This window comes from Stenella coeruleoalba (assembly GCF_951394435.1).
Source record: "Stenella coeruleoalba genome assembly, chromosome: 4".
In the NCBI taxonomy this organism is placed as follows: domain Eukaryota; kingdom Metazoa; phylum Chordata; class Mammalia; order Artiodactyla; family Delphinidae; genus Stenella; species Stenella coeruleoalba.
In genome coordinates this window covers 99,584,078-99,611,549 of record NC_137149.1, presented here as the reverse complement: position 1 = coordinate 99,611,549, position 27,472 = coordinate 99,584,078, and the positions used below count along the sequence as shown (strand labels likewise).

General features: G+C 39.1%; 1 protein-coding gene across 5 annotated transcripts in view; it reads right to left on the bottom strand.

The window, feature by feature from the left end:
- RUFY3 (RUN and FYVE domain containing 3) overlaps window positions 1–27,472 on the bottom strand; it is an 84,755-nt gene that overhangs the window by 56,191 nt on the left and 1,092 nt on the right. For 2 of the 5 annotated variants that reach the window (XM_079919767.1, XM_079919770.1), the window contains exon 1: window positions 12,078–14,008. The exons of 2 other annotated variants lie outside the window; for them this stretch is intronic. In XM_079919767.1, coding sequence (XP_079775893.1) covers window positions 12,078–12,255 — 178 coding nt within the window. In that variant the 5' untranslated portion in view covers window positions 12,256–14,008. Of the gene's footprint in view, window positions 1–4,104; window positions 4,255–12,077; window positions 14,009–27,472 lie in introns of those variants that run through there. One more of the 5 variants, XM_079919768.1, reaches the window with a different exon arrangement.

Genomic DNA, 27,472 nt, shown 5'->3' with positions numbered 1-27,472 from the left:
TAGAGACAAAAGCAACCAAGTTACACTGTCTCCTTGAGGCTAGGTGTCTTTGATTTAGAGTGTTACTTTTTAAAAGTTTACTAGAGTTTCTTGAGAGTTTCTTGACGGGACAGCCTTCCTGAAGCCCCAACCACTGATCACAAATAACTCTGAAGGACTGTTGTGAAAGTGAATGTTAATTAATTTAAAGTACTTAGCAAATCACAGGTACTCAATGTCAACTTTACATTTATAAGAAACCAATATGTGCCCTGTATTTTGATTTGGCTACAAACTGGAGTCCTCTAAGTATATTTGCCATAATTATTCAAAGGAAATAGAGGTAATGGGATTGGGAAAACAAACAAACAAACAAACAAAAAAACTAAACTAACTATTAAACACAGGGAAAGAACATAAGTCAATGTAAGTAGAACAAGGACAAATTTAGCAGCTGAGACACTGTTAAACAATAATATAATTAGGTTGGTAACCTAATAATAAATATTAGCAGAGGAACTGTCAAGCTAACTTAAAAAAAATGCTAAGAGGTCCTGCTATATAATAAACCAGTAATTTAGGCCAAGGTCTATCTTCTCCTCAAAGTATAATAAAAAACAAAAATATCTGCAAAGAAATACAAATGGTCCTGGAAAAGGTAATATTAAGTTACTGTGGGGCTTCCCTGGTGGCGCAGTGGTTGAGAGTCCGCCTGCCGATGCAGCGGACACGGGCTCGTGCCCCGGTCCGGGAAGATCCCACGTGCCGTGGAGCAGTTGGGCCCGTAAGCCATGGCCGCTGAGCCTGCGCATCCGGAGCCTGTGCTCCGCAATGGGAGACGCCACAACAGTGAGAGGCCCGCGTACCACCAAAAAAAAAAAAAAAAAAAAAAAGTTACTGTGACACTGTGATTTATAATAAGAAATATATCTTTGGTTTTCATGCCCAGTCCCTGACAGAGGCCTCCTGAAACCGTATAAATTCCTAAGTGCTAAGAACAGTAGGAGCATCTTTTGTTCTAATCAGGTGACTCTGGGTGGCTCCTGAATGGGATCTGGTTCCCATCATTAGAAGCTTGGAATTATCAGCAACACTCCCCCACCTCTCTGAAGAGACGAGAGGGGCTGAAAATGGAGTTAAAAATTGGTCTTATCCATGTGAGGAAGGCTCCTTAAAATCCCAATAGTATGGGGTTTGAAAGCTTTCAGGTTGGTGAACACATTCACACACGGGGAGGGCGATGCATTCCAACTAGACAGGGACAGAAGCTCCTGCGCTCTGGGCCCTCCCAGACCTCACCCTACGTATCCCTTCATCTGGCTGTGCATCTGTTTCCTTTATCATATCCTCTAATAAACTGGCAAACGTTAAGTTAAGTGTTTCCCTGAGTTCTGTGAGCTCTTTAGCAAATAACTGAATATAAGAGAGAGGTCATGGGAATCTGTGATTTGTAGCCCAGCCAGAGAGAAGTGGTGGGTGACCTGGGGCCCTACAACTTGCATTTGGCAGCTGAAGTGTTATGGTTGTGGGCTGGGAGGGAACAGTCTTGAGGGTCTGAGCCTTTGATCTGTGGGATCTGATGTTATCTCCAGGTAGACAGAGTCAGAAAGGAGTTAAATTGTGGGACACCCAGCTGGTGTCATGGAATTGCTTGGCATTGGGAAAAATCCCACACATTTGGTGACAAGAAGTGTCGGAAGTGAAGTGTTCTGTGTGAAAGTAAAAGAGAGACACAAGAGGAGGAATGCAGGTTTTTCCAATACAGTTATCAACATTTGAGCCGTTTAATATTTGCTGAGCACGAACGGGGAGCACAGGGCTTTCGAACGGGGAGCACAGGGCTTTACTAAGGCAGTTAGGACAGTTAATCTGTACAGAAGAGACAAAGATGAAGTATCCACAGACACTGCCCTTGAGGAGAACTATGTAACTATGACACAAGGTAAAAAGGGATTGGTATTAGATAAAACAGATTCCTAAGTCAGGTGAGCAGCTAGGTGACACAGGGCCTGACGGGGAGTGAGGGGATGAAAAAAAGGGGCCTCCACTGCATCAGGAGACCCTTTGCCCTCTTGCCTGAATGGCTGCAATGGCAGAAAATAGCGTCTCTGACTAACTGGACCTCAACTGGGTAGCTGCTGCCTGTAAAAGAGGACACTGTGAAATTCTCAGATAACACAGAGTACATCTCATACATACCCTAAGTTTTACAGCTCTTGGAGAAAGAAAAAAGAAATTCCAGCAGCCTTTTCATTGTAGAAAGTAAACCATAGCGATCTTAGAGAAGTGTGAAATTTCTCACTGTACAATCAACAGTAAAACTCATTCTCTTCTGCTAGGACATTGTCACTGGCTCAAAGAACCTCCCCCCTCAAAAAAACAGATAAAATATTATCATGCAGTTTGCAGTTGCTGAATCAACTGTCCTAAAACCCCACAACTGTTTCCTTTGAAAGTTCAGATTTTAATAGTGTGGGAAACCACAACCAACTGCAGTGGCAAAAGATGAAAATGAGTTGCAAAGAAGCAGCCAATATGAAAATTCATGACACCATGGCATTAAATTTTTTTTTTAATGTTTACTGCAGCTTGGAAATGTGTATAAAAAAAGTAAAATATATTACTATTTGACCCAGAAATTCCACTTCTAAAAATGAAATTGTTCAAGTGAAAAGTGTTCAATTTATAAACATAATGATGTACCAAAACTGTTTGGGGTAGCCTAAGTTTGAAATAACCTAAATATCTATAATAAGGGAGTAAACAAATCATGGCACATCCAAACAAGTGAAGACATTAAATGAGGCAGTAGAGATTTCTATTTACTGAAGTGGAGAGAAGAACGGCAGGTCACACAAGACAGGTATGGGATGACCTTACATGCATAAAATTGTGCGAGTTTGTAAACGAACCACATGTGTATATATTAAAAAAGAGAATCAGGTTGCTAGACCTTACCAGTGGTTACTGATAGGTGCTAGAATTTTAGGTGAATTCTACTGTTTTATATATTTTTACTTGTCTGTATTCTGTGACTCTTAAATGCGAGTATATTATACAACTTTAAAAATAAAGTTGTTTTCACTAAAATTCATATATATATATATATATAATTCTAAATATATTTTTCTAAGAGATATATAAGATATATAAGATATATAAGAAATATATATTTCTAAGAGAACCCCAGTATTTTCAATATGCTGACATAATATTTTTTTATTGGGGGAAATTTAATTATGATGAAAAATAAATACTTAGCGGTCATTTGACAATAAGTATGTTTCACTGTCCCTCTACACGTGTTTCTAAGCTCATCAAATTCAGCTATTTGTTCTCTGGCAAAGTTCAAATACAAAAAAATTGCAAGGGAATGAATTTTAGTATTTACTTCCCTGTACTCAAAAGTACTTCATAGCAGTCCCAGTGGGGTTAGAACAACAGCAAAGGAAAATCATGCCCCATTATACTCTCCACCTTCCCAAAAAAGGGGCACAACCAACAAACCCAAAATAATACAGAACCACACTGAAGCACAGAGAATACTGTGGGCGCTCTCAAGTGACAGCCTTGCTCTCTTCCTAGCCAGGTCTCACAGGTACCCAGGCTTGGGAATCCAACAGCTTGAATTCCAATCTGAGATCCATCACTGAGTATTAGTTATCTAATCTGGTACAGCATGTACCTCTGGAAAATGACAAAGATGTCCATGATTAGCTTAGGACAAATAACCTTCTGGCACTAGGCGCTGATAACCCAAAGAAGAGTTAATGTGAACTACACTAAGAAAGTCACAAATTAAAGTAAAAGCTCCGTTCAAAAACGGTCCAGAAAAAGCTCACCAATAAAGAGGAAAGACAGTAGTAAGGCACTGTGATTAATGACAGGGCACTAAAGCAGACTCCAGTGACAGGAGTACTAGGGAGTTGGGAAGAAATTGAAAGCAGACCTGAAATCAGAAGGAGAAAGCTGATTTTAGGGAGAGCACATTACAGTCAGCTCAGAGGAAACATGTAGCTCTTCTATGGTTTCATTACAGATTGAGGTACAAATGGAACTCTGCTGATACTTCTCTCCCAGATTTAGGACTTTATAAAATCTCAGAGGCAAGTGGGTAAAACTTACCTTGGAAAGGTGACTAGCCAGACTATTCCCAGAGCAGAACAACAAGAAGGGATGAACCTTGTCCAAAGAACTTTGTCTGGTAGGCTTCTGAGATGGTAGTGAAAGCTATAACCTCTTCACTTTGAGAAGTTCACGAAGACTGCCTTGTGCACACGTAATCACAACTCGAGAGAACCTGACTATGAGGCTAACCGGGTTGGTGGCAACAGATATTCCAATAATCTCACTGAGGGCAGATTACAAAAGGAGGAGTGCCAGAGCGAAAGCAAAGAACAACACGATTCTGTAAAACAGAGAATCCTAACAACTCAGGTTTTATTTTCTGAACACAGGAAAGGAATAAATCAAATGCTGTACTAAATGCACCTAAGTCTAAGTGCTGTGGGTCACCCTTGTGCACAGCATGCAGCATTTAGACAGCTCTGAAAACAAAGCATGCCAAAAAATAAACCCTGACCTGTGACCTGGAAAAACTCAAGATGTTTACTAGGAATATTAAAAAATTATAGTGGAAATTGAATCTAAAGCAGTAGCTCCACTTTTTTTTTTTTTTTTTTTCCGGTACGAGGGCCTCTCACTGTTGTGGCCTTTCCCGTTGAGGAGCACAGGCTCTGGCCGTGCAGGCTCAGCGGCTATGGCTCACGGGCCCAGCCGCTCCGCGGCATGTGGGATCTTCCCGGACCGGGGCACGAACCCGTGTCCCCCGCAGCGGCAGGTGGACTCTCAACCACTGCACCACCAGGGAAGCCCAGTAGCTCCACTTTTAGGCTATTTCTCCTATTCATGGCTGTTGGAAACTCTGTCATGTAAGGTACTTAACTCTGAGTTAGAAAGATGGATGACTGCACATCTACAGTTTTCATTAAGCTTTTTTCTTTAAAGAAAAAAATAACATTGTTTCTTGATTATAGTAATATATCCTCTTGTAGAATATTTGGAAGACATAATGAAGTATGAAGACTATAAAAATCATCTGTAGTTCCACTATCCAGAGAAAACCACTTTTTTACATTTTTCGTACATTTCCTTTCACTTGTGTGTACGTGTACCTATATTTAAATCAAATTGTGGAAACTGAGACCCAACGCAGCAAAAAAAACTGTGACCACAGTGTATATGTGGCTTGGGAGACAGTTTTTAAAACTTACTATATTTTATTTTATTTATTTATTTTTTGCGGTATGTGGGCCTCTCACTGTTGCAGCCTCTCCCGTTGCGGAGCACAGGCTCCGGACGCGCAGGCTCAGTGGCCATGGCTCACGGGCCCAGCCGCTCCGCGGCACGTGGGATCTTCCCGGACCGGGGCACGAACCCGTGTCCCCTGCATTGGCAGGTTAATTCTTAACCACTGCGCCACAAGGAAGCCCATAAAACTTACTATATTTTAAAAAATACTCCCTGCCATTAAATATTCTTCCACAACACCATTATTAGTGTTTGTTGTATTGATGCTCTACAATTTATTGAACAATTTTCCTATTAGGTTATTTAAGTTGCATTTAAAGTTTTGCTACTATAAATCATAATACAGTGATAAATATATATACCTATATATTTTGCCTTTATCTTTGATTATCTCCTTAGGATAGATATCTGGTAAAACAACTGGAACTTAAGTTTTCAAGGCTCTTGATTCACACCGATAAAGTGATTTCCAAAAAGTCTGTACCAATATATATCCTACTAGCAGAGCCCTATCTGAGCCTTCCCACTTTCATCAGCACTGAATATTATTCATAGATATTTTAAACAACAACAACAAATTATCTGTTGTACTAAACTTCCTTTTTTTTTTTTTGCGGTACGCGGGTCTCTCACTGTTGTGGCCTCTCCCGTAGCGGAGCACAGGCTCCAGACGCGCAGGCTCAGCGGCCATGGGTCATGGGCCCAGCTGCTCCGCGGCATGTGGGATCTTCCCGGACCGGGGCACGAACCCGCGTCCCCTGCATCGGCAGGGAGACTCTCAACCACTGTGCCACCAGGGAAGCCCTAAACTTCCATTTTTGAAATAAGATACAATGAGTCTATAATATGAGATAAATGATTTTTAAAAATTTAAAATACCCAGAAACATAAGTTATGTGTAATGGAGGGAAGGTATTCCAATAATCTTTTCATAAACTTTTCTTTTAAGAATGATTATTTTCTGGGGTTATGAGGCATTAATGAGTTCACCTAAAGTGTGGTAGATAGCTACAATAAACAGTACACAGTAATATAAGGCCTTCTGAAGGATGCAAAAGTTTTACCCTAAAGAACTTTCTGTATAATCTCATAAAGTATGAATCACATAGGTTAAAATAAATCACTGGAGAATGATTTAAAGTGCATTCAATCAAGCGACACAGACAGTATCCAACGATTCAGGAGATGAAGGATATTGGACTTGTTGGAAAAGGTTCATTGATGAACCCTTTCCTAATTTAATGTCAGCACGGAGAATCTAAAGCGGGAATAGTATAACAACAAGAATAATCAGGGTTTTGGCAAAGTGCAGAATCACAGCCTGATTGAAATTGGTAAGCATTGAAAAGGAGTTTGAAAAAACATTTGATAAGTAAAATTACCCCAAAGAAGGGCATGGGAATAGTTAGCTAAAGAATAAGGATTCAACGTCGTTACTGTTTCAGACAATCCATAATCATGAACATTACTGCTACCACAAACAGCTTTCCACGTCATTTTGCACATCTACTTGAGAAACATTTTAAATTTAGCACATAAAGGTGCTGCCTGCCCACCAGGTCAGTTTCAGCAGCGTGCCATTTTTACTGTTTCGCAGCATCTGCACAACTATGTAAATATTTTTATGGGCTTTATAAAAACGGGTGGAAAGAGGAAAAAAAAACCCCAAGTGGATAAAATGCTAAGGTATCCAATTTAATTGATGGCAATCAGCAAGCCTGCCCCAATTGGCATGCTTTTGGCCTCATTTGGATGCTCACTGGACATAAGCTGGTCAATGCCACGTTCAATTGTGTACAAAACTACTGGAAATATGTCACCAGAGACTGGGAGGAAGATGTTCTTTATGACACACAGGTCTATTGTTGGACGTACACTCACTGAATTGCGGTGTAGGTGAGCTGCACGTGGGTTGGATGGAGGCTCCAACACTTACTACATCTCTGAATCTGTCAATTTGTAAAATGGGGATAACAGTACCTAGGCTCAAAGGGTTTTTGTAAGGATTAAGTGAGATAATTCATATATATTACTTAGAGGAAACAGTTCCTGGCACAAAGTAGCTGCTCAATAAAACATAGCATCTCTTCTTGCTACACCACCACCACCACTACCACCTTTTCAGGAATATTCTACATTCAATATAAAGGCTGCCTGAAACAGGCTCTTGTACAAGAATGAAAAGTTTACTTTCTTGAAGACTCATTTGGCAATTTTATAAAGAATGAATCAGTATAGGAAGAGAAATGGTTTGGAGAAAAGCTAAAAGTAGGTGTAGGAATCTGGATGTGACATAATTAGATCCTGGTAGTTGCGGAAACTAAAATGAAAGACAAAATTAAGCTTCTGTTGTGGAACGGAGCACATAAATCCCTCTTTTATGGCCTAACACATACAGCACTATTTGTTTAATCATAGCAGAAAACTACAATAGCCAGATGCCTTAAATCTGGTTTATATAATTTCATACATATATATTTCATACATTGGCTCTGTACCATGGTACTGCAGTGATTGCCATTTTACTTGTTGAACTACCCTACTTCCCACTTGTCAATAAGCTCAGAAAATACGGAGGAGCGGGCTTATTCACTGTGCTGTACCTCAGGACCTAGCATAGTGTGGAGCATAAATTCTGATCTTATGATAAAAACTGTGTTTTTTAAACACTGCTTTTTTTCTTTGGGGGTTCTAACAGACCCTAAGGATTTTTCCCCTAGGAAAAAAAAAGCACAAATGTAAAATTTTACATATAATTTTTTGAATCATGGTTTCCAGATTTAGAAGCCCTGCACTAGACTGTAGTGAATTCATGCTATGAAGTTTCTTGGTAAACAGCCATTTGGATTCCCCTGACAAAATGCCCACTGGGACAGGCACTTTTTTCATTAAAACATATGCAGGTCCCAAGCAGAATGGGGTTTTACTAGTGTGCAGTGATATTAATGAGTAAGAGTACGTTAGTAAATGTCAATGGAGTTATCTCAGCACCAGACACTTTCCATAGTCACCAGATAACAAACATTTTCCATTTCATCTTCAGGGGATTTTTCCTTGCTTGTTATATCAGTAGCGTATTCCCTACTGAATGGAAAAACCTGATCCCAAATCTACACCCATACTGTCCTTTGGGAAGTGTGGTCACTCTAAGTGTTACCTGGCTTTGAATTCCATGTCCAGTTCCTAAGGAACAGGATTGTCCTTTAGCAACTAAGTAGTTCACACTTGTTTTACAGCAGCCTCTGACATCTTTGTTTCATCTCTTTTCTCTCTTTTCCTTGACTGTGAATTCATTGAGGGCAAGGGCCACCTATTTCTTAGTCTCTAGAACTGGACTTTGCATGAAGGGATGCCCAATAAATATTTCTGACCAACTGACAGACCAAAACACACTCCTTGCATGTGGTGCAGTATCATTACTACACTCACAGATGTTATATATAAGCTATCTCTTTATACATTACAGTATAAGTGCCAGGTAGTCTAATGAACACTAAAGCAAAATGCAACTACCAGGGGAAAACTGCAGAGTTACGCGGTAACAGCACGTCGGCCATCACATACAGTTCTCTATAGTAACACTAAAATCAAAGACTTGAGCAGAGATTCTCTCCTCAATGTGCCTGCTCAATGTATCATTTCTTCGTAGTCTGCCTCTTATTATCTGTATTTGAGAAGGAAATTTTCTAAGTCAAAAAAATAATTCAAAGCTTATAGCTGTCTTTATAACCAAATGGTATATTATACTGTACTAAACCGATCATCTGCGTTTCACCTCTCAGTGTCAGATTCCTCTTCTTTAAAAGAAGGTTAATAGGAAAAGAAGTATTTCTTGATAACTGCGTTTTATTTTTAACCAATTATTTTCTCGTTTATATGAATTTAAGCTACTAACCTTTAGTCTGTCTGGTAAACAACTAGTTTACACTACTCCAGAAAGTTAGATATAAAAACAGAAATACACACTAAAACGGCAATAGATTTAAGAATGGGGCTTAAACTGTTGCAGCTCAAACCACTGCTCCATGAATAACTATTACACAAATAACTAAATTTATAGGGCACTTTACATTAAGTATCTCATTTAATCCTCCTAACCTACTATCTGGTAGGTACCAGTCCTAACTACTTGTTATACCCGAGCTTGGCCAGCTCACTATGTACTGTCTGAAACATCCCCTCCAACCCCTACCCGCCACGGTGTCAGCCTGGTGATGGTCTAGTTATCATGCAAGGTTGAGCCCAGCCCAAGTGTCACTTACTGGATGAAGCCTTTGCTGAACCTTCTCCTTACAATTAAAGATTTGGAGATTTGCTCCAGGTTTTTCAAAAAAAAGTGTATTAGAAGAAGTGAAAGAAAGATCACTTCCTTGACCACCAATAAGCACTGAAATAATTAAGTGAGTTTTTATTCCCACGTGTTTCAGAGTTAAGCTAGGCAGAAATTCTAGGTCCAGGCCTACACTTTGGACAGCACAGTGAAGGAAGGAACTGTTTTCAGAAAACAAAAGTTGGAAACCGCAATGCTTGTAGTGCTGAGGCCACAAAGTTAGTCTATATTACCCTCTTAAGAGGATACATTATGCTTTTGCCCCCTTTCTCTCGTGGGAGTCAGAGGGCCCCAATGCAGGATTTGCGCGGTCAGATGTCTGAAGTATTCTATGAATACTCCTGTGCCTGGGCACCAGGTGCTCCATTTTGTCAACACAGTAAGATTCCCATTATCACTGGCCTGGTGATCACCACTTAAAGGTTAGTAGCTAAATTAAACTTAACAATTGTCACTAGCATCAATATTAAAGCAGACATTTCTTTGGTTCAAATGACTGTTTAGACATCCAGAGTTAGCCAGTGGAGCAAGGAAACAAAATCCCTGTATTTTATTTACCTGGTTTCCTAGATCACTAAACCTATAGATGTTTTCCTGGGTCTGGACTTTCTTTTATTACTTCTAGTGCTAATCATTTGAAATTGTTTCTTCTTTTACCCAATTTAAGGCAGAATTCCAAAATTCATTTGTTAGCATTTCTCTATTTTCCTCCACACCCTCCATAGTTGACTCTTAGGTGTTGGGAACTTCCTATTTGTCTGTTTCCCTTAATCTAAGGATGTGCCACTTAAGCTTAGGTTGCAGCCCTCATACATTTTCCATCACAGAGTTCTCCATATTGAATTTAAACAGTACCACTACAAATGCTTATGTGAACCAAACAGCTCACTTTTGTTTACTCACAGGAATCTTGCTCAAAAAACAAACATGTATTCAAATTATTAAATTTGTTAAAAGTTATTTTGAGACACTGACACATTAAATTTTATAATTAAGGGAATATTTGATATCACATGACTCTCAAAATGAATATATTTTAAAACAAAATATGCAAATTGAGGCATTTGCTAAAAGACTTCTTGGTAGCCTTCTAAAAATGTATTTTTCTTCCCTAAAGATTTTTAAAGCTTTGGAGGCTGTTCTTAACAGTACTGGCATTGTATGCAGTTCTAGCTGATGTCCTCTAACCCCTGTGTACATTCTGAAACTTAGAGCCAAAGGAAGCTGTCCAGCTGACAAATCAATTGTTAAAAGATGCAAAGGGCCTTAAAAACTACTTAAACATTGCCCTTAAAGACACACCCAAATGAATGCTTTGTGTTGTGATGTTAACCCTCTCTAAAAGTGTCTAACTGGGAAAATAAAATCCTTTTCAGACACAAAGAGTGAAATCTGAGTCATGATAAGATTGCAATGACACTAGGTCAAGGGAAAGGAATCACTTTTCCTAACCCAATTGCTAAGTGCAATTCACCTTGTGCCCTCTATCCTGCAGTATGTCTAAATATTAGGCAGATTTTATGAAGAATTTATTCTCATACGTGAGCATTTCTGTCTTCATTATTTTAAGGGTAGAGAATAAACACTAGCTAAGAGGTCACTACATAAAAATACAAAACAATTTGACTCAAATTATGACTCATGTTAATTCTCTTTCTTACTGTACTAAGAGAATTTAGGGGTAGAAGATGAAACGCTCTCACAATTTAGAAAAGGTTCTGGGAGAAAGTCACAAGTCAAGAACCACAAAGGTCTCAAAGGTACTGACAGTGGAAATTTCAAATGGGTCATCATAGATACCACAAATAACTTATAAAAAGCAATGGCCAATAGGTTCCATGGGAAGAAATTACCTTATCAATCATGCCTTTTTAAGGCATTGTGCTTTTTTAAGACACCATATTCATTAAATAAGCACTGAATGGAAAACTGCTTTCTCATCTAACCTTATAATCTATATTATTAAAGAAAAAAATGTTTGACCAAATATTTTCTAGATATCATAGCCTGTTTAACATTATATCCTGATGATAGGATACCCTTCATGAGCGTTTCAACTATATCATGTACAACCCTATAATTATGGTCATGCTTTTTTATCTTTATTAAGAATCACTACAATTTCTATAATATTTTAGCATCTAATCAGAATTAATAGCTTTTTCATTGTTGATTAGGGTCAGATGTGATAAGTGACCTCAAATGTTCTTTTTAGAGGCTTCAAGACAAAGAACTCTGAACAAGCACCAGCATCTTTTGAAAGGATACCTCAGGGGGCAGGGAAAAATTATTTTTCCCAGTAAAGTAGAGAAGGGGAGCTGGTGGTAGGTAAGGATGAAAGGTTTTCAGGCTTGTTAATAGTTTACAGCATGGGTTCTTCCTGCCTTTCCCTGACCCTCCCAGCCCGAGTAACAATGGGGATGCTGGTGAGATACTAGTGGATGGGTTCTAACCATACCTTCGTGGGTAGGCTCTGGGTCAGGTGTAAGTGAGATGTCATCCAGCTCTCGCAGGCAGAGCCATTCTCCATCCATAGACACTCGGAATTTGCAAAGGTAGATGGTCTCCATAGCAGCCTGTGTGATCTTGTCAGTGGTGGGGGTCGGCATATCGGTGGGAGGCGTCAGAGCCGACATGATGACTCAGCTGGGACCACAACACACACACACACACACACACACACACACACACACACACCGCACAAAAATAAAGCCTCCTCAACAAAAACCCCCAATCCAAAGCTCTGCAACAAAGCTCTCAAGAAACGGGGTGGGGGAGGTTAAAAAAAACACACCTTATGGTTTAAGAACTAACTGTTCAAGATAAACAATTCTACCCTATCTCTTCTCATAGACAGCCCCTACCACCTAGCAAAATAAGATGATGCTTGTCTTCTTCCAGCTTCTCTCTTGTTATCTTCCCTTCCCTACCTCCTTCTTTTTCAGCTGAGCCAGAGGCTTGAAATCCTGCACAGCCGATGCTACCTTAGCTGGCTTTGAAAAACTGGCCTCTGTATGAGTAAGTGAAAAATCCTCCTTCTCTGTGCAGGAAAAAAAAAAAGTACAAAAGAAAAAAAAAACGAACAAAAAATAAACCAATATTTTCGATTTAGCTTAAAAAAAAAAAATCCTGAACTGCAGAAATCACTTCCAGGATCTGCTCAGAGGAGCTGGGATGCTGAGTTCTAATAGGATTGGTCGTGCGCAGTAAGCAGGGTGTTGACCAAAATGGCTGACTAATGAACTGAACTGAAAATTCAGGCTCATGTGACCAGCTGCTCTGAACGTAGGGCGAGCAATTCCCAGGATGCTTTATAGATGCTGCTGATGCAGGGAGAGCAATTAGGCTGCTAGCTCTCATCCTGCACAACCCACTTCCAGACTATGCTAGTCAAACTGTGATCAGACATAACACAATGCACATATCCTCATCAATTCCCCTCTCTGTGGGAGAAAAGGGCTGGATAACAGGAAGACAGTTAATACTGGGTAATACTGCACCGCAAAGATGGTAAAAGAGGTAGTTAGATTACTTTAACAAGCACATAATTCACCTCTTTTTTCCTTATATACTTAGCTATCAAAATTCTTTGCTCTGCTAAAGGTGGTGTTTTAAGAAAAACTAAAGCAGATTTTCCATTTAAATACCATACTCTCAGGCATTCATAATTTCCTTCTCTAAAGTACAAAGACCTAACTTTGTAGACAGGACAGAAGTGCAAGAAAAAAAAACTTGAAGTGAAAAAAGTAAAATCCTTCCTGATTAATGGCAATTTCCCCCTCCCCTTCTGATATTGCTGTATTTACCAAGTTTCTGCATTAGATTATTTTCTAGTACCTTAAAAATTCTCCCATCTTGGAACATGCTAAGGGCATATTATCCAGTTCTCTTAAACCAATCTACCAGTTTACCCACCCACCCACGTATCTATACTATCCAAGGAGACCATTATGCCTTGGTAGCAAGAAGTTAGGTACTTGCTTTCTGAGCTACATAAATAACAAGGAGATAAGGGATGACAAAGATTTTCTTTGAAAATGTTTTGGACGATTGAAAATAAGTTTTTGTTTGTTTGTTTGTTTTTACTTAAGGGTCTGGTTTTTAGGAGGAGCACAAAACTTCAAGAAATATGTCCCAAGATGATTTATTGTGTTCTAGGATTTCTTATCAGAGGGTTATCTAAAAACTGAAAGAAAAATTTCTCCTTGAGTATTATTAAAATTTTTAAAAATATTTATTCATTTTTGTATGCGTTAGGTCTTCGTTGCTGTGCACGGGCTTTCTCTAGTTGCGGCGAGCAGGGGCTACTCTTCGTTGCAGTGCGCAGGCTTCTATTTGTGGTAGCTTCTCTTGTTGCAGAGCACAGGCACTACGTGCACGGGCTTCAGTAGTTGTGGTGTGTGGGCTCAGTAGTTGTGGTGCACGGGCTTAGTTGCTCTGTGGGTGTGGCATGTGGGATCTTCCCAGACCAGGGCTCAAACCTGTGTCACCTGCACTGGCAGGTGGATTCTTAACCACTGCGCCACCAGGGAAGCCCAAGTATTTTATATATATATATGTGTATATATATATATATATATATATATATATATATATACACACATACATACATACATATAAATAACTGAATCACTTTGCTGTATACCTGAAACTAACATAACATTGTAAATAACTATAATTCAATAAAACAAATTTTTTTTAAGTAAATGAAAAGGAAAGCCATACTGGAATAAAGTGTTTACAGCAAATACAAAAAAATTCATAAATGCTTCCATCCTAATTTGAGATTCAACTCAAAGAAAAAATGCTCAGAACCAGATTCTGTAGGTAAACAGGTATTTTCATATTGTTAGAGGGAAGGCAATCTGGTACAATGTAAGAATATATATACGTATATGCTTATTTATAATTAGGAAGAACGTCAGCAAGTTACTAAGGAAAATAAAATTTTCCAACTAGGTTTATTCATTTCTATTTAAATCTCTTCCAACATTATTCTACATCTGGACCAGAGCTATTCATTCATTCATTCATTCAGTAAATATTCACTGAGAGTACTCCATGTGCCAGGCACTGGGCATGCAGCTTAAGACAAGATCACTTCTTCAAGGAAGCAGAGTTTACATATCCAAATACTGAATATAAGTCTTTATTTAACACATTCACATTTAATTACAGTCCAATTCCTTTCTAGCCAGACATCTTTATAGATTAAAACTTAAAGGGAGATAGTTTATAGTTTCACTTTAAACCATGTAATACTTCAAAACACCGTTAAGCAGTCATTAAAATCTTTAAAATTACACTGAATAGTTCCTGGAACCACAATACCAAAGAGCCCTGGCTATCTGTACATATGACATCAAGACTCTAGGTCACTGATACATTCTTAAAATATAGAACTGTGAATATGTGAATTAATCTGAATGCTCTGGGATTGCCTGTGTCCACCAACATCTGAATTCAGCCTGTCACAAACCACGATGGACAATCTTCCCACCAACCAAACAATAAGCATTTATTTAACCCTGAACAGGAGATCTGGATTGATTACAACGTACCAGCAAAACAAAAACATCTAGGTCAATAAGCACAGAAACTTGATTAACATTCCTTCCAAAGGTCCTCTCCAGGTAGACACAAGGAAGGAAGCCCAAAGCAACTAAAACTTCTGCCAAGGAGAGAAAAACCTGTCTGCACTGGTTACCCTTGAGTTTCCCATACCTATCAGTTTGAGGGGGTATTAGCAGTTATTTCAGAAATAAGAACTGTGGGTGGGCAGGAAAACCTGTACTTTTACCCAGTTATACCTGTTTGCAGGTAACCACTCTTGAGTCTTCAACATGACAGTTACTCATTGTTCTGTTCATAAGCAATGAATTTACTATGAAAACACGTACTAAATAGAGGACTAATAAAAATAATTTTAAATATTGCTTGGTAATGTTTTTACTATGTAAACATATTAGCTTAGAATATAAGGGCAATATTAAGTCATCAGTAAGACATACAAACCTTGAACTTTTTTTTCATAATCTTTTCTCATAAACACACTAATTATAAGCTGCATTGAACTATTTTCTCATTTGATTCCACTTGAGAATAACAGCATATATTTGTAAAAGAGTTGTGAGGAGGTCTGGGGTACAGTTTGTGGCCCTAAAACAGAATTAACAAGGCTATGTGAAGTTCAAATCCAAGATAATGATCTGAACAATACTATGTTCTAACTGCTCACCCAGCATGAATTTTCCACATTATGGTTGATTCAAAGCAAATGAGATTCACTTTTCAAAGTTAGTACTTACATTCCTTTAAAGTATATTTACTCAGCTACTATTATAAGACAAAGGCTGATTTGTCACACCCAATGGCCCTGTTATACGATGTGGAAAAATTATTACTACTTAAGGTAGCTACCATTTATTGAATTTTTATTTTCTGTTAGGTGCTTTGTAAATATCATATCAAATCCTCACAAGAATCCTGCAAAGTTGGGACTTTCCTGGTGGCGCAGTGGTTAAGAATCCGTCTGCCAATGCAGGGGACACGGGTTCAAGCCCTGGTCCGGGAAGATCCCACATGCCGAGGAGCAACTAAGCCCGTGCACCACAACTACTGAGCCTGCGGTCTGGATCCCGCAAGCCACAACTACTGAAGCCCGAGCGCCTAGAGCCCGTGCTCCGCAACGAGAAGCCACCGCAATGAGAAACCCGTGCACGGCAACAAAGAGTAGCCCCTGCTCGCCGCAACTAGAGAAAGCCTGTGCACAGCAACGAAGACCCAATGCAGCCAAAAAAAAAGAAAAAAAAGAATCCTGCAAAGTAGGTATTGATATTCCCTCTTTACATTCAAGGAAACCAAAGTTGAGCCACATAACTGGCCCAAGATCACACAATTAGCAAGTGGCAGAACCAGGATCCCCAGCTGCTTCTAGAATGCCCATGAAGTCCATTTTTTCTTCTATACTTTGCAGCTTCAGCACTCCACCCCAAGGATTAAACTTTACTCAGGGAAAATAAAGGAAAACAAAACAAAGTAACACAGGCAAGGTCCTCTTGAAATTTCCTAAACAGTTATTTCAACAAAGTTAAGATTTGAAGCAGAGAAAAAATTTAACCGCTTTCATACTTTACACCTTAATGTTTCACAAACCATATATTCCACTTAGTCACCCTTATACATCTAGTTTACGTTTTTAATAAGTGGGCATTTTCTTTTCTTTCTTTCTTTCTTTTTTTTTGGCCAAGCAGCAAGGCTTGCAGGATCTTAGCTCGCTGACCAGGGATCAAACCCAGGTCCCAGCAGTGAAAGTGCTGCATCTTAACCATTGAGCACAGGGAATTCCCAAGTGGGCATTTTCTGAGAAGCTGAGAATCCAGCATGTATCTTTCTGCTTGTGCTGGCGAAGGGTAAACCAGATTCTTCCTGACTATTGTGAAGGATGTCACTTGCTTAACTGTACCATTGAAAAAACCATCTTACCGAGTTCCCGCCACATTTACTTATCCGGGTGGACATATTAAGAACACCTGATACATCCAGAAGTGTTAAAAGATAAATGAAGTGGGGGGAACGATTTTCTAAAATGACTTATTTCAGAACTTCTTTAAATAACAAACTTTGATGCCTAATTTTAATTCTTAAAAAAAAATCACCAATACCCATGAAACCATTGCCCAACTGGAGAAACAGACCAGTGTCTTTCATTTACATGCTCCTTCTCTGTTCTGAATTCCTGCCTCCCCTTTTGAGGCAGCTACTTCTGAATTTTGTGTAAATCACTGTCTTATTTTAGAAATATTACAAATACACGGATGCCTAAATAATATTTTAGCTTGTTTTTTTTTTTTTAACTGTAGCGAAAAGGGTTTGATACTGTATATAACCTAAGCCTTTCACTCAAAACTGCATTTTCTAAGATTTATCCACATTGTAGTGTGTAGCTTGTACTTTACCCTTTCGGCTGCTGTGTTACAAGGTAATAGTCCATTGTATGTATAAACAATTTTTGATCTATTTTCATGCTGGTGAGCATTTGGGTTATTTCTAATTTTTTCGTTTTAAATGATATTATTTAGATACTTTTCAGAAATAGATTTCTGGTAGGTATGCCAATTCTTCTTCAACAGGTTTGAGGGTAAGAGACCACTTCACTTACTTCTTTTACAGTTAGCTGACTCCTCCTATTACTTAGTTCCTATTCTGCACACAATAGTGCTTCTTAAAATTTGTCAACTTGTGCAACTACATCAATTTGTAAAGCTCACAAGTTCTGTTCCCCAAGGCTTCCTGGGTCACGGTTTTACAATTTAAGAAGAAAAGTCTCATCCCCTCCCCCCAAGTTCACTAGTTGCTGTTAGCACAAAAGGGTTCCCTTGATGAATTACCATCATGATGCCATCTGGGAAAGCCCAGATGTTTCTGCTAAATTATAAGATTATTCAATTGAAAGATCATGACTTTGTCACATGCTCCAGTCCTCCCTCTCACTTCCTTCCCTCCCCCACACAAAGATCTATTATATCCTCCTCTAATGTTGAGATTGCTACAAGTTTAGGTTTATATACTTGGCAGGCTCAGTATTACTTTGTAGATATTCCAAGGAAGATAATATATACTATGAGTATACCTGAGAAGGTGAGTTATGGTTGCTAAAAACACCACCAGGACTATTACATTGCATACTATTTTTCTTGTAAAATTAACCAGCATAAGACTGAAAATAACTCCTACCTTAATAACTAAAATGGATCTCATGGCTACGTGGCAGTAGGTAATAATTTACAGATGTAAAGCTACCAACTACTTAGTAGACAATCTTGGGAAACTTATCCTCCTCTTGTCTCAATTTATTCAGCTATAAACATGGAACTAAATAACTAGCTTCACAAAGATCACAGGCTCCACGAGAAGAACTCTGCCTGTTTTACACACCATTACACACTTGCTTAAAATAATACCTACCAAATACCAGATACTCCATAGATACTTGTTGGTATAGACATGTAACTCTAAAGCACTCTATATTCTTGCAATGATATATTTCCACCCTCCTGTTTCACTTCAACCATGAAAACCCCCAAGTTCTAGAAAATCAAGCTATATTTATGCCCCAACAAACATGTCATTCTAACACAGGCTTTATTCATTTATACACAACAGATTCAATGATTTAATATGTATCAAGCAACTATTATGTCTAGCCACTATGGATATGAAGAAAGAACAAGGCAATAGACAAGAAACAGAAAATTACAGGTGTTTAAGAAATTTCTAAATCCCTGTCACACACATGGCTATTCAGTATTGCTTACATGCCTAACTATTTTCTCTATTACGCTGGTGGCTTGTGAATTTCACATTCATTCATTTTTAGCAAATAGGGCTTTATCAGGTAGAACAAGGAACTAGAGGGCTACTGCTGCCTAAAGAGGAGCCTCCAGTTTAGGATGTGACTCCAGTTATGGGAGGTGGTGAAGGAGGCTGAGAGCATGTGGACTCAAGCCAGAATGCCCACAGTCAATCCTAGGTCCATCACTTAGAAGCTGAGTGCTTGTTTCTGCGCCTGTTCCTTCACTGACAAAATGGCGATACTCATATTCACTACTTCAGAGTTAGATGAAGTAATGAAAGTAAAATGCTCAACATGGTACTTTACACAAAGTAAGCAGTCAGTAAATGGCAGCCATTATCATCATTTTAATATGTGATTCTGCTTTCGAGAGTACTGGGAAACAACCCAAAAACCCAAAAAACCCAAAAACCCTATCAATCACATGAAATGAAAGTCAGTAAGGATGAATGTTCAAGGGACTAAGGTAGAGGGAAGTAAAAAAGGCGATCTGAGTAAAGGGTATGCTGGGGCATCACTTGGGACTTGAGAAAGGAAGAGGAGAGAGGGGTCAGAATTTTACCAAGCCTTCATAACAGGTGACCAGATTTCCTAAGTTCATAAAAAAGGCAGAGGAAGCAGATAAATGTCTGTGGACAGTCCATAAACAGATTCTAAAATTAGAGAGAAAAACCATATTCTTAAAGGCAATATGTTGAAACAGTTTCTCCCGCTTTCTACATGCCTTTTGCTGTCACAGTCTGCTAATCTCTCCTTTCCTTATGGATCATGAGGTTTCAGACTTTCCCGCCTCTGCCCCACCATCCATGACACTCCCTCTGACACATGCTGAGTGTCATGTCCATTCCGTATGGAGCAAGTCTAGAACCAGACACTCACTAAGATGGGTTGTGCAAAGAGGAATATCATCTTGGCCCAGCAGCCCTTGATTCCTGATCTGTTATGTTTTAGGAAGACTATGAACTTTTCACAATCATTCAAACATAGCTACAGAAGAGGGCGTGACAGTATTGATAGGTACCCTCTCGAGTACCACTGCCTTTGTAACTCTAAAAGCATTTCTTTTCACGTAATTTCAAACCAATTCTTTATGCTTATGGTATACTACTAACTTCCCAAAATAAAATTTAAAGCTCATACTTGAGCCACGTCGCACTGTAGGAAGACATTATAATGTTAATAAGGTTTGTGTAGAAATGTAAGTTGTGATGTTCTGCAAAGTTCCTTAAAATGGGATTCTACTTTTATTTATGATGGCTACAGGTTACTTATTGTGTAATGATAGAGAAGCAGCATATCTTTTATGCGACTTGTTTCATTATTTAAGGAATTTTCAAAAATATTAGCCAACAAGGAATTATCATTATTTCATCCAGTTAATTTGGCTAAACTCTCATCATCATCCACCTAGACTTTCTACTACCTATAACATACACTAGAAAAATATGTTCTCAGCTTCTTGATAAAATTTTACCTGTTTAACACATAGGTTTCTGTTAAAAGTCAAACAAAAAAGGGAAAAGATGAGAGACAAAATACAGTCAGGTGAACATGTTTTGAAGCCAATACTATTATTTCAGTCTGAAAAGTTGCTTTCTTTGCCACCTTTCCTCTGCTGTCTCTCCCACTCAGGAACTTTTTTACTGCCTTCTACCCAAACTGGGTTCTTTAAGGCCTTGGTGAGGGAGTACACAGTGATTAACAACATGAGCGTTGGATACTCAGACTATTGAGGAATATGAATTCATTCTCTGTCCTTCAGTTAAAAAAAAGCAATATATACAAATATTGAATTATTATGTTGTATACCTGAAACTAACACAATATGTCAATTATGGTTACCGGGGGGGAAGGTTGAGGGGAAAGGATAGTTAGGGAGTTTGGGTTTGACATGTACACACTGCTATATTTAAAATGGATAGCCAACAGGGACCTACTGTATACCACAGGGAACTCTGCTCAATATTCTGTAATAACCTAAATAGGAAAAGAATTCGAAAAAGAATAGATACATGTATATCTATAACTGAATCATTTTGCTGTTCACCTGAAACTAATACAACATTGTTAATCAACTATACTCCAATATAAAATAATAATTTTAAAAATATGTCAATTATATATCAGTAAAAACATAAAAACAAAAACCAAATAAACAAAAAACACTTCTGGGGACAGGGACAGAAATCTGTGTTAACAGGACCTCCAGGTGACTCTGATGTGCGCTAAAGTTTGAGATAAGACTTTTCCTAAACCAAAGAATCTACATCTCCAGAAAAATCTTCTAAATCCAAGGTTACTCTATCAGAATTTATTTCATAATAGCTTAGATATCACTAAAAGACTGAATCAAATACTCTGATGAAAAACGTATGTTGCACCTACCTATATGAATTCTATGTGAACTACTCCTCCCCATTTTTTTCTTTTCAGCTTTCATTGTTAAGTGAGTAGTTTTATGCACTAGCTCTTCCATCTAATGGAAATTCTAAGAAATACCTCTTATAAATATAACCCCCCAAACTGATAAGTACTGATACATGTGAAGTTTGTGCCTCCCTGCCTAGAACATAAAAATATTCTATAAATGTAGCCACTAAGTACCATTACTATCTTACTAGTCACATTCTTTATTCATAATTGTTTGGGTTACAGAACTACAGTAAAATTTCTGTTATCTAATGAAGAACCTTTTAGGATCCTCTAGTATCCAGAATGAAGCTAAGATGAGAACTAAGAAAAAAGAAAACTCTGAAAGAATGAACCCATGATTATCAATAGCAGAGCAGCCAAAACAAAGACTCAAAAATTACATCTAATATTCTGAAACTGTTGCTTTGTCAATAAGAAGCATAACAGGACTTTTTGATAATGCCAGGCCAGAAGAGGAGGTAAAACAAAAGAAAGCAGGCAGAAGAGAAGGGGAGCAATTGGCTGGGAAGACAAACTGTTGACAGTTTAGGCAGCAGTGGTGATAAAAGCAAAATCAGGAAGGCAAGCAGCAGACAGCAAGCTTAGTCATGAGGTGGGAAATGGGGGTATGACCCAGCTCCCAGGACCTTAGACGCTCAAGATCCCAGGTTATTTCAGCTGTGTGTGGAAAAGGACCCACCTGCATTTAGATACTCTTAAGGGCTAAACTACAGGTCTCTGGTAGTCACTAATCTACAATTACACACCGAAGATGCTACGTTTCTGAGGGTTTCCCCCCTTTTCTTATGGGCCTTTACTTTTGCTATTTGACAAAACAGCATTTAATGAATCAGAAAGTGGCTCTTTGCATTCTGAACACAGCTGGAAAAGAGCTGATGGCTGACAGATTTGTGAATCACAATACTGTAAATGAAGGCACTGCTCTACATTAATTATAACAAAATGCTGTCTTCTAAAAAGTCACACATCAAGCTAAAACCTACTCATGTGAGGTGAATGCTCAAAACTTTTTGGTTCTGATGGTTCAACCCTTCCCCTGCACACCTCCCAATTTTGAGCTGATGCCTCTACATTTACAAATCCAAAAAAAGTGACTTTTGTCTTTTCAAAGTTTAAAAAGCACACAGCAGATGAACTGATTAATGTGTATTCAACTCCTTATCAGGTATAATGTTTTCTAGAGTACTATTAAACAATGAAAAGAGAAGAAAGAGAGAGACATAATAATAGAAATACCCATGGAGAATAAAGTCAATGAATAAATACATACATACACATACAAATAATGTATATACGCACATATACCTATATAATACATAATATCTTTCTGTTGTAGGTGTGTGTATGAAACTGTGAACCTAAAATTGATTTTCTCCTCTTAAATACACATTCCTGGGTTCGTATGTAAATGAGAGCACTCATTCCCCACATCCTGGACTCTTAAAGAGCATCCATGAGAAACAGTGAATGCTTCTAGAAGCCTCATTCTCTGCACTTTCCAGGGCTCAACCAAGGCATTCACTGTTAAGTATACTCAACTTTGACGTGGGTAGTCACTGTAACGCTTCCGGTCCTTCCCAAGACGTGTTTCCCCCTTCTTTCTATTCCTTTCCTAGCTCTCCTATCTCAAAATAGCACATGCAAATACAGAAAGAAAGCTGCTACTTTGTGAGTGGACTCTTTTTTGGTACACTGCTGTATTTGGGAGAGAAAAGACAAGGACAGAGATGTGGGCTATTTGTATGGCATTGCTTTAAATATAAATGTTTGTGGTAGCTCTGAGAGTTGAAAGAGGAAAAGAACTGTCAATAGAAGCTGATAACCATGCAAATGGCAGGGGTGCCTCTTCCCTCCAACACCAAGGAGAAGCCATCTCTTGTCCATTCTGTCCACTCACAAGATGACTTCTAAAGTTAGGATGGAAAAGGAAGGCATTAGGTGTTACTGAGCAAGGGCTGGTGTGCCCTTGGCACAGAAAGCCAAACTCTGATAACAGGTGTTTGCGGCAAAGTAAGGGTTTATTTGCAGGGCGCCAAGCAAGTAGAATGGGCAGCTCATGCTCAAAAGACCCGAACTCCTGGATGGCTTTCAGGCAAGGGTTTTTAAAGACAGTTTTAGAGGAGAGGGTCGTAGGATGCGTGATCAGCTCGTGGACCTTTTTCTGATTCGTTGGTGGTGAGGTAACAGGCTGATGTTTCAGGAATCTCAAACTTCTGGTTCCAACCAGTCTGGGGTCTACCTTGCTTGTGGTCAGCATGTAGTGGCCATCGTCCACCTGGATGGGGGTCTTAGTCTCTACAGAGCAACTCAAAGATATGCATCAGGGGCTTCCCTGGTGGCGCAGTGGTTGAGAATCTGCCTGCTAGTGCAGGGGACACGGGTTCAAGCCCTGGTCTGGGAGGATCCCACATGCTGCGGAGCAACTGGGCCCGTGGGCCACAACTACTGAGCCTGCGCGTCTGGAGCCTGTGCTCCGCAACAGGAGAGGCCGCAATAGTGAGAGGCCCACACACCGCAATGAAGAGTGGCCCCCACTTGCCACAACTAGAGAAAGCCCTTGCACAGAAACGAAGACCCAACACAGCAAAAATAAAAAAATAAAATAAAAAATCACAAAGAACTGAAGTAATCTACTGATTCATAAATCTAAATATTCATTTAAAAAAAAGATATGCATCAGATTGTTATCTATATCCCCTCAGGAGAAACCAGGAGTCCTGTGACACTACTGTCCTCTTCACTGACTGCTTGCATCTGCTCTTTGGAACTCAGGGAAGGCCTAGGAGTCTAAAGCCTTTTTTTCTACAAATAAGAAATGGGACTTTTGTACTTGGGAAAGTCCCACAGGGTCCTGCTTGGTTTCAATGCCCCCTTTACTTTGATACTCCTCAATCCTGAGGGGAACAGGTATGGGACAAGAAAGGAAATAGAGTTGTTGGTTTTTTTTAATATAAATTTATATATTTTGGCTGCGTTGGGTCTTCGTTGCTGTGCGCGGGCTTTCTCTAGTTGCGGTGAGCGGGTGCTACTCTTCGTTGCGGTGTGCGGGCTTCTCATTGTCGTGGCTTCTCTTGTTGTGGAGCACGGGCTCTAGGCGGGCAGGCTTCAGTAGTTGTGGCACGTGGGCTCAGCAGTTGTGGCTTGCAGGCTCTAGAGTTCAGTCTCAGTAGCTGTGGTGCACGGGCTCAGTTGCTCCACAGCATGTGGGATCTTCTCGGGCCAGGGCTTGAACCCGTGTCCCTTGCATTGGCAGGCAAATTCTTAACCACTGCACCACCAGGGAAGCCCGGAAATAGAGTTTTGAATAGAGAGGTTAATCACAAACTTGGCAGAAGAACTCAGTTTTAGGGGGACCTGGTTTCAAAAGTATTGGACCATGGCATGCAAGTAGCTCCTTCTTATAGAGTTGATGAGAAATTGGAATGGACGGTCATACACCAAGGGGGAAATGGCCCCACGAAATATGAACACATACATCTCTGTGAATGCATGCAAAAGTTCTGGAAGAAAACTCACCAAACTCAAAAGTGGTAGTCTCTGATAATAAATTGTGGTGGTGATGGGGGGTGGGGGAGAGGAGGGTTTGGGGGCCCACAAAGAGGAAAGTCACTTTGTGCTCAATGTACCTTTGCATTATAAAACATTTAAATAGTGAGAACAGATCCATGTGCTACTTGTGATTTTTACTTAAAAAAAAAAAGGCATGGTAGAAATTTGAGATTTAAAAGCTAGGAGCATAAAAATTTAGCAGATTACCAGCACTCAGAGTCAGAGAGTGACATAATCCAACAAGGCACATCAGAAACCTTTCATATTGCATTTAAGCTCGCTGCATGTTTCATGGACATTATATCCTGCAAGATTTTACACTGAAACCTTACATGTCATGAACCCTGAAAGGTTTAGGCTACCTCCTCTGCACACATTTTTGCTGTTCTTCATCGGTGTCATTTATAACAAATCTTCTAAACTCAAATGTAAAGGTTAATTTTAAAATCTCTGAGTACAGTCAAGACTTCTAAAATGAAGAGATAATAATGCCTTAATAAACAGTCTATCAAAATGATTATATATTATACACTTTTGGCAAGTACATCAGCGAGAGTTAAAAATTCAGTGTTGAGGAGGCAAATGTTCATTAGCTGTTGAGGCTGAGTCTAAGTACTGCCCTGCTAACTGAAATGAGAAGTCTTTGAAAAACTGCTGGTCTCAGGTTGCTCAAATGAGTCATCAGGACAACCCGAGTTCTGATATCCAGGTACATCATATAAAGCAATATTGCACTGACTCTACAGAGCAGCAACAAGGAAGTATTTTTATTAATATCCAGAGAATTCCTTTTTGCAAGTATGTGTGTTCTAAAGTACATATAAAAATAACAGGTAAAAATAAAAACAGTACAAAACAAAAACTACTTTAAGTCAGTTTTATAGTTGAATAAAATAAGTATCAGTGATCTTTGACAATATGAACTGTCCTCAGTGACTGGTCTTTAAAAACAGTGCAAGTGGGACACGTGTATTTTCCCAGTAAATTTTCTGAGTACTTACACACCAATAAACTATTTCAGAAATTAAAGACCAGGACGAACTATTAGAACTTTATATGCTAACAAATCATGCCATACATCTGCTACTGTTGTAAGGTAAGGACCAAGGGATCACAGTTACGAAACTTTAGCTTTAAGTTCTCCGTTGCTGATCTTGATCATGCTGAGGCCCCAATTTTCGGACAATACTTAAAAATAAATAAAGTCAACCCTTAATATGAAGAAGGAATCAAATAAATCACCTGAAATTCAGATAATTCCCATAACTGATACTGGCCAACAGTTGAAAAAATTTTCTGTATCACAACTTCTACCACAACTGTTACACAGAGTTATGAAGAAGTGAGAGGAGGGTCTTCTTCATCCTATAATGACTGGTTAATAAGCAGATTACACAAAAATAGAAATTCTTAGGAAGAAAAAGAGAGGCTGTGCTTAAAGAACAAAGTAGAAAGCAGATGCCTTAGAAAATGAAAAGCAGTGTTGCGAATATTCTTATCTTTACCTCCTCTGCTTATCAAAAGACTCATTTCTGACATTATTAGACACTCTCTTTTGGAAATTAGTGGATTACTGCAACAAACTATGACTTTACTAAGACTCTAGGTCTATAGTCAGTGTTGGCCCCCATTCTAGGTAAGTAATAAAGAGAAGCTAACAAAGGATTACCTCCAGCTGAATCCAATGGACCCTAATCTAGGGAGGAACCATCCAATCACAGTTTTGGACGTCTGCTATTCACTTAAAGAACATGGGCTCGGTAGGCAAAGAATCTGGGTCAACTTCATTCTTTCTCTCACACTGTTACTTAGGACAAATCACTTAATCACATTGATCCTCAGCTTCCTCACCTGAAAAAGTGGCATATCTGGCTTACAGAGATGTGACAATTAACTATGATAATCACAGCACATGCACATAGAAAGTATTCAACTAATGTTAACCTTTTTCTAGGGGACGGATCAGGGGCAGAAAAGGCAAAGTCAGGGTTTCTTGGCAGTGCAGAACAGTTAAAAGGTTTGCTTTCGTGCTAAACAAGAAACCTCTAGCTGTGTCTCAGAGAGAGACAGACAGAGACAGATTGATCGATTGATTCCCTCTTCACCTTAGGCAAATTTCCCTTTTCAGAACTCATACATGAAAGTATTAGGCATTTATATCATGCCTTGTATCTTCAGTCACATTTTCATACTCTAAGATCTTGTCTTTTTAAACCAGATTTAATATTCTTCAAGTTTTTTATACACATTGCCTACTCTAGGGCCCCGCTCACAGCAGGTTGCACTAGACCTTTGTTGACTGATACAGCACAAAGTGCGGTGCGCTGCATTTACAGGACTCCGGTGATAGTGCTTTTAAAAGGTGGAGGCCTCTTCCTACCAAACGATATTATCCTGGGAAGTGCCCTCCTAAAGCCACACTTTCCCTTCTCGTCATCTCGCGCACAGTTCCTGATTTCTCTTCCCATTGTGGGGGACGGATATGTGATATTTACGGGTGTGGAGTGAACGCTAGT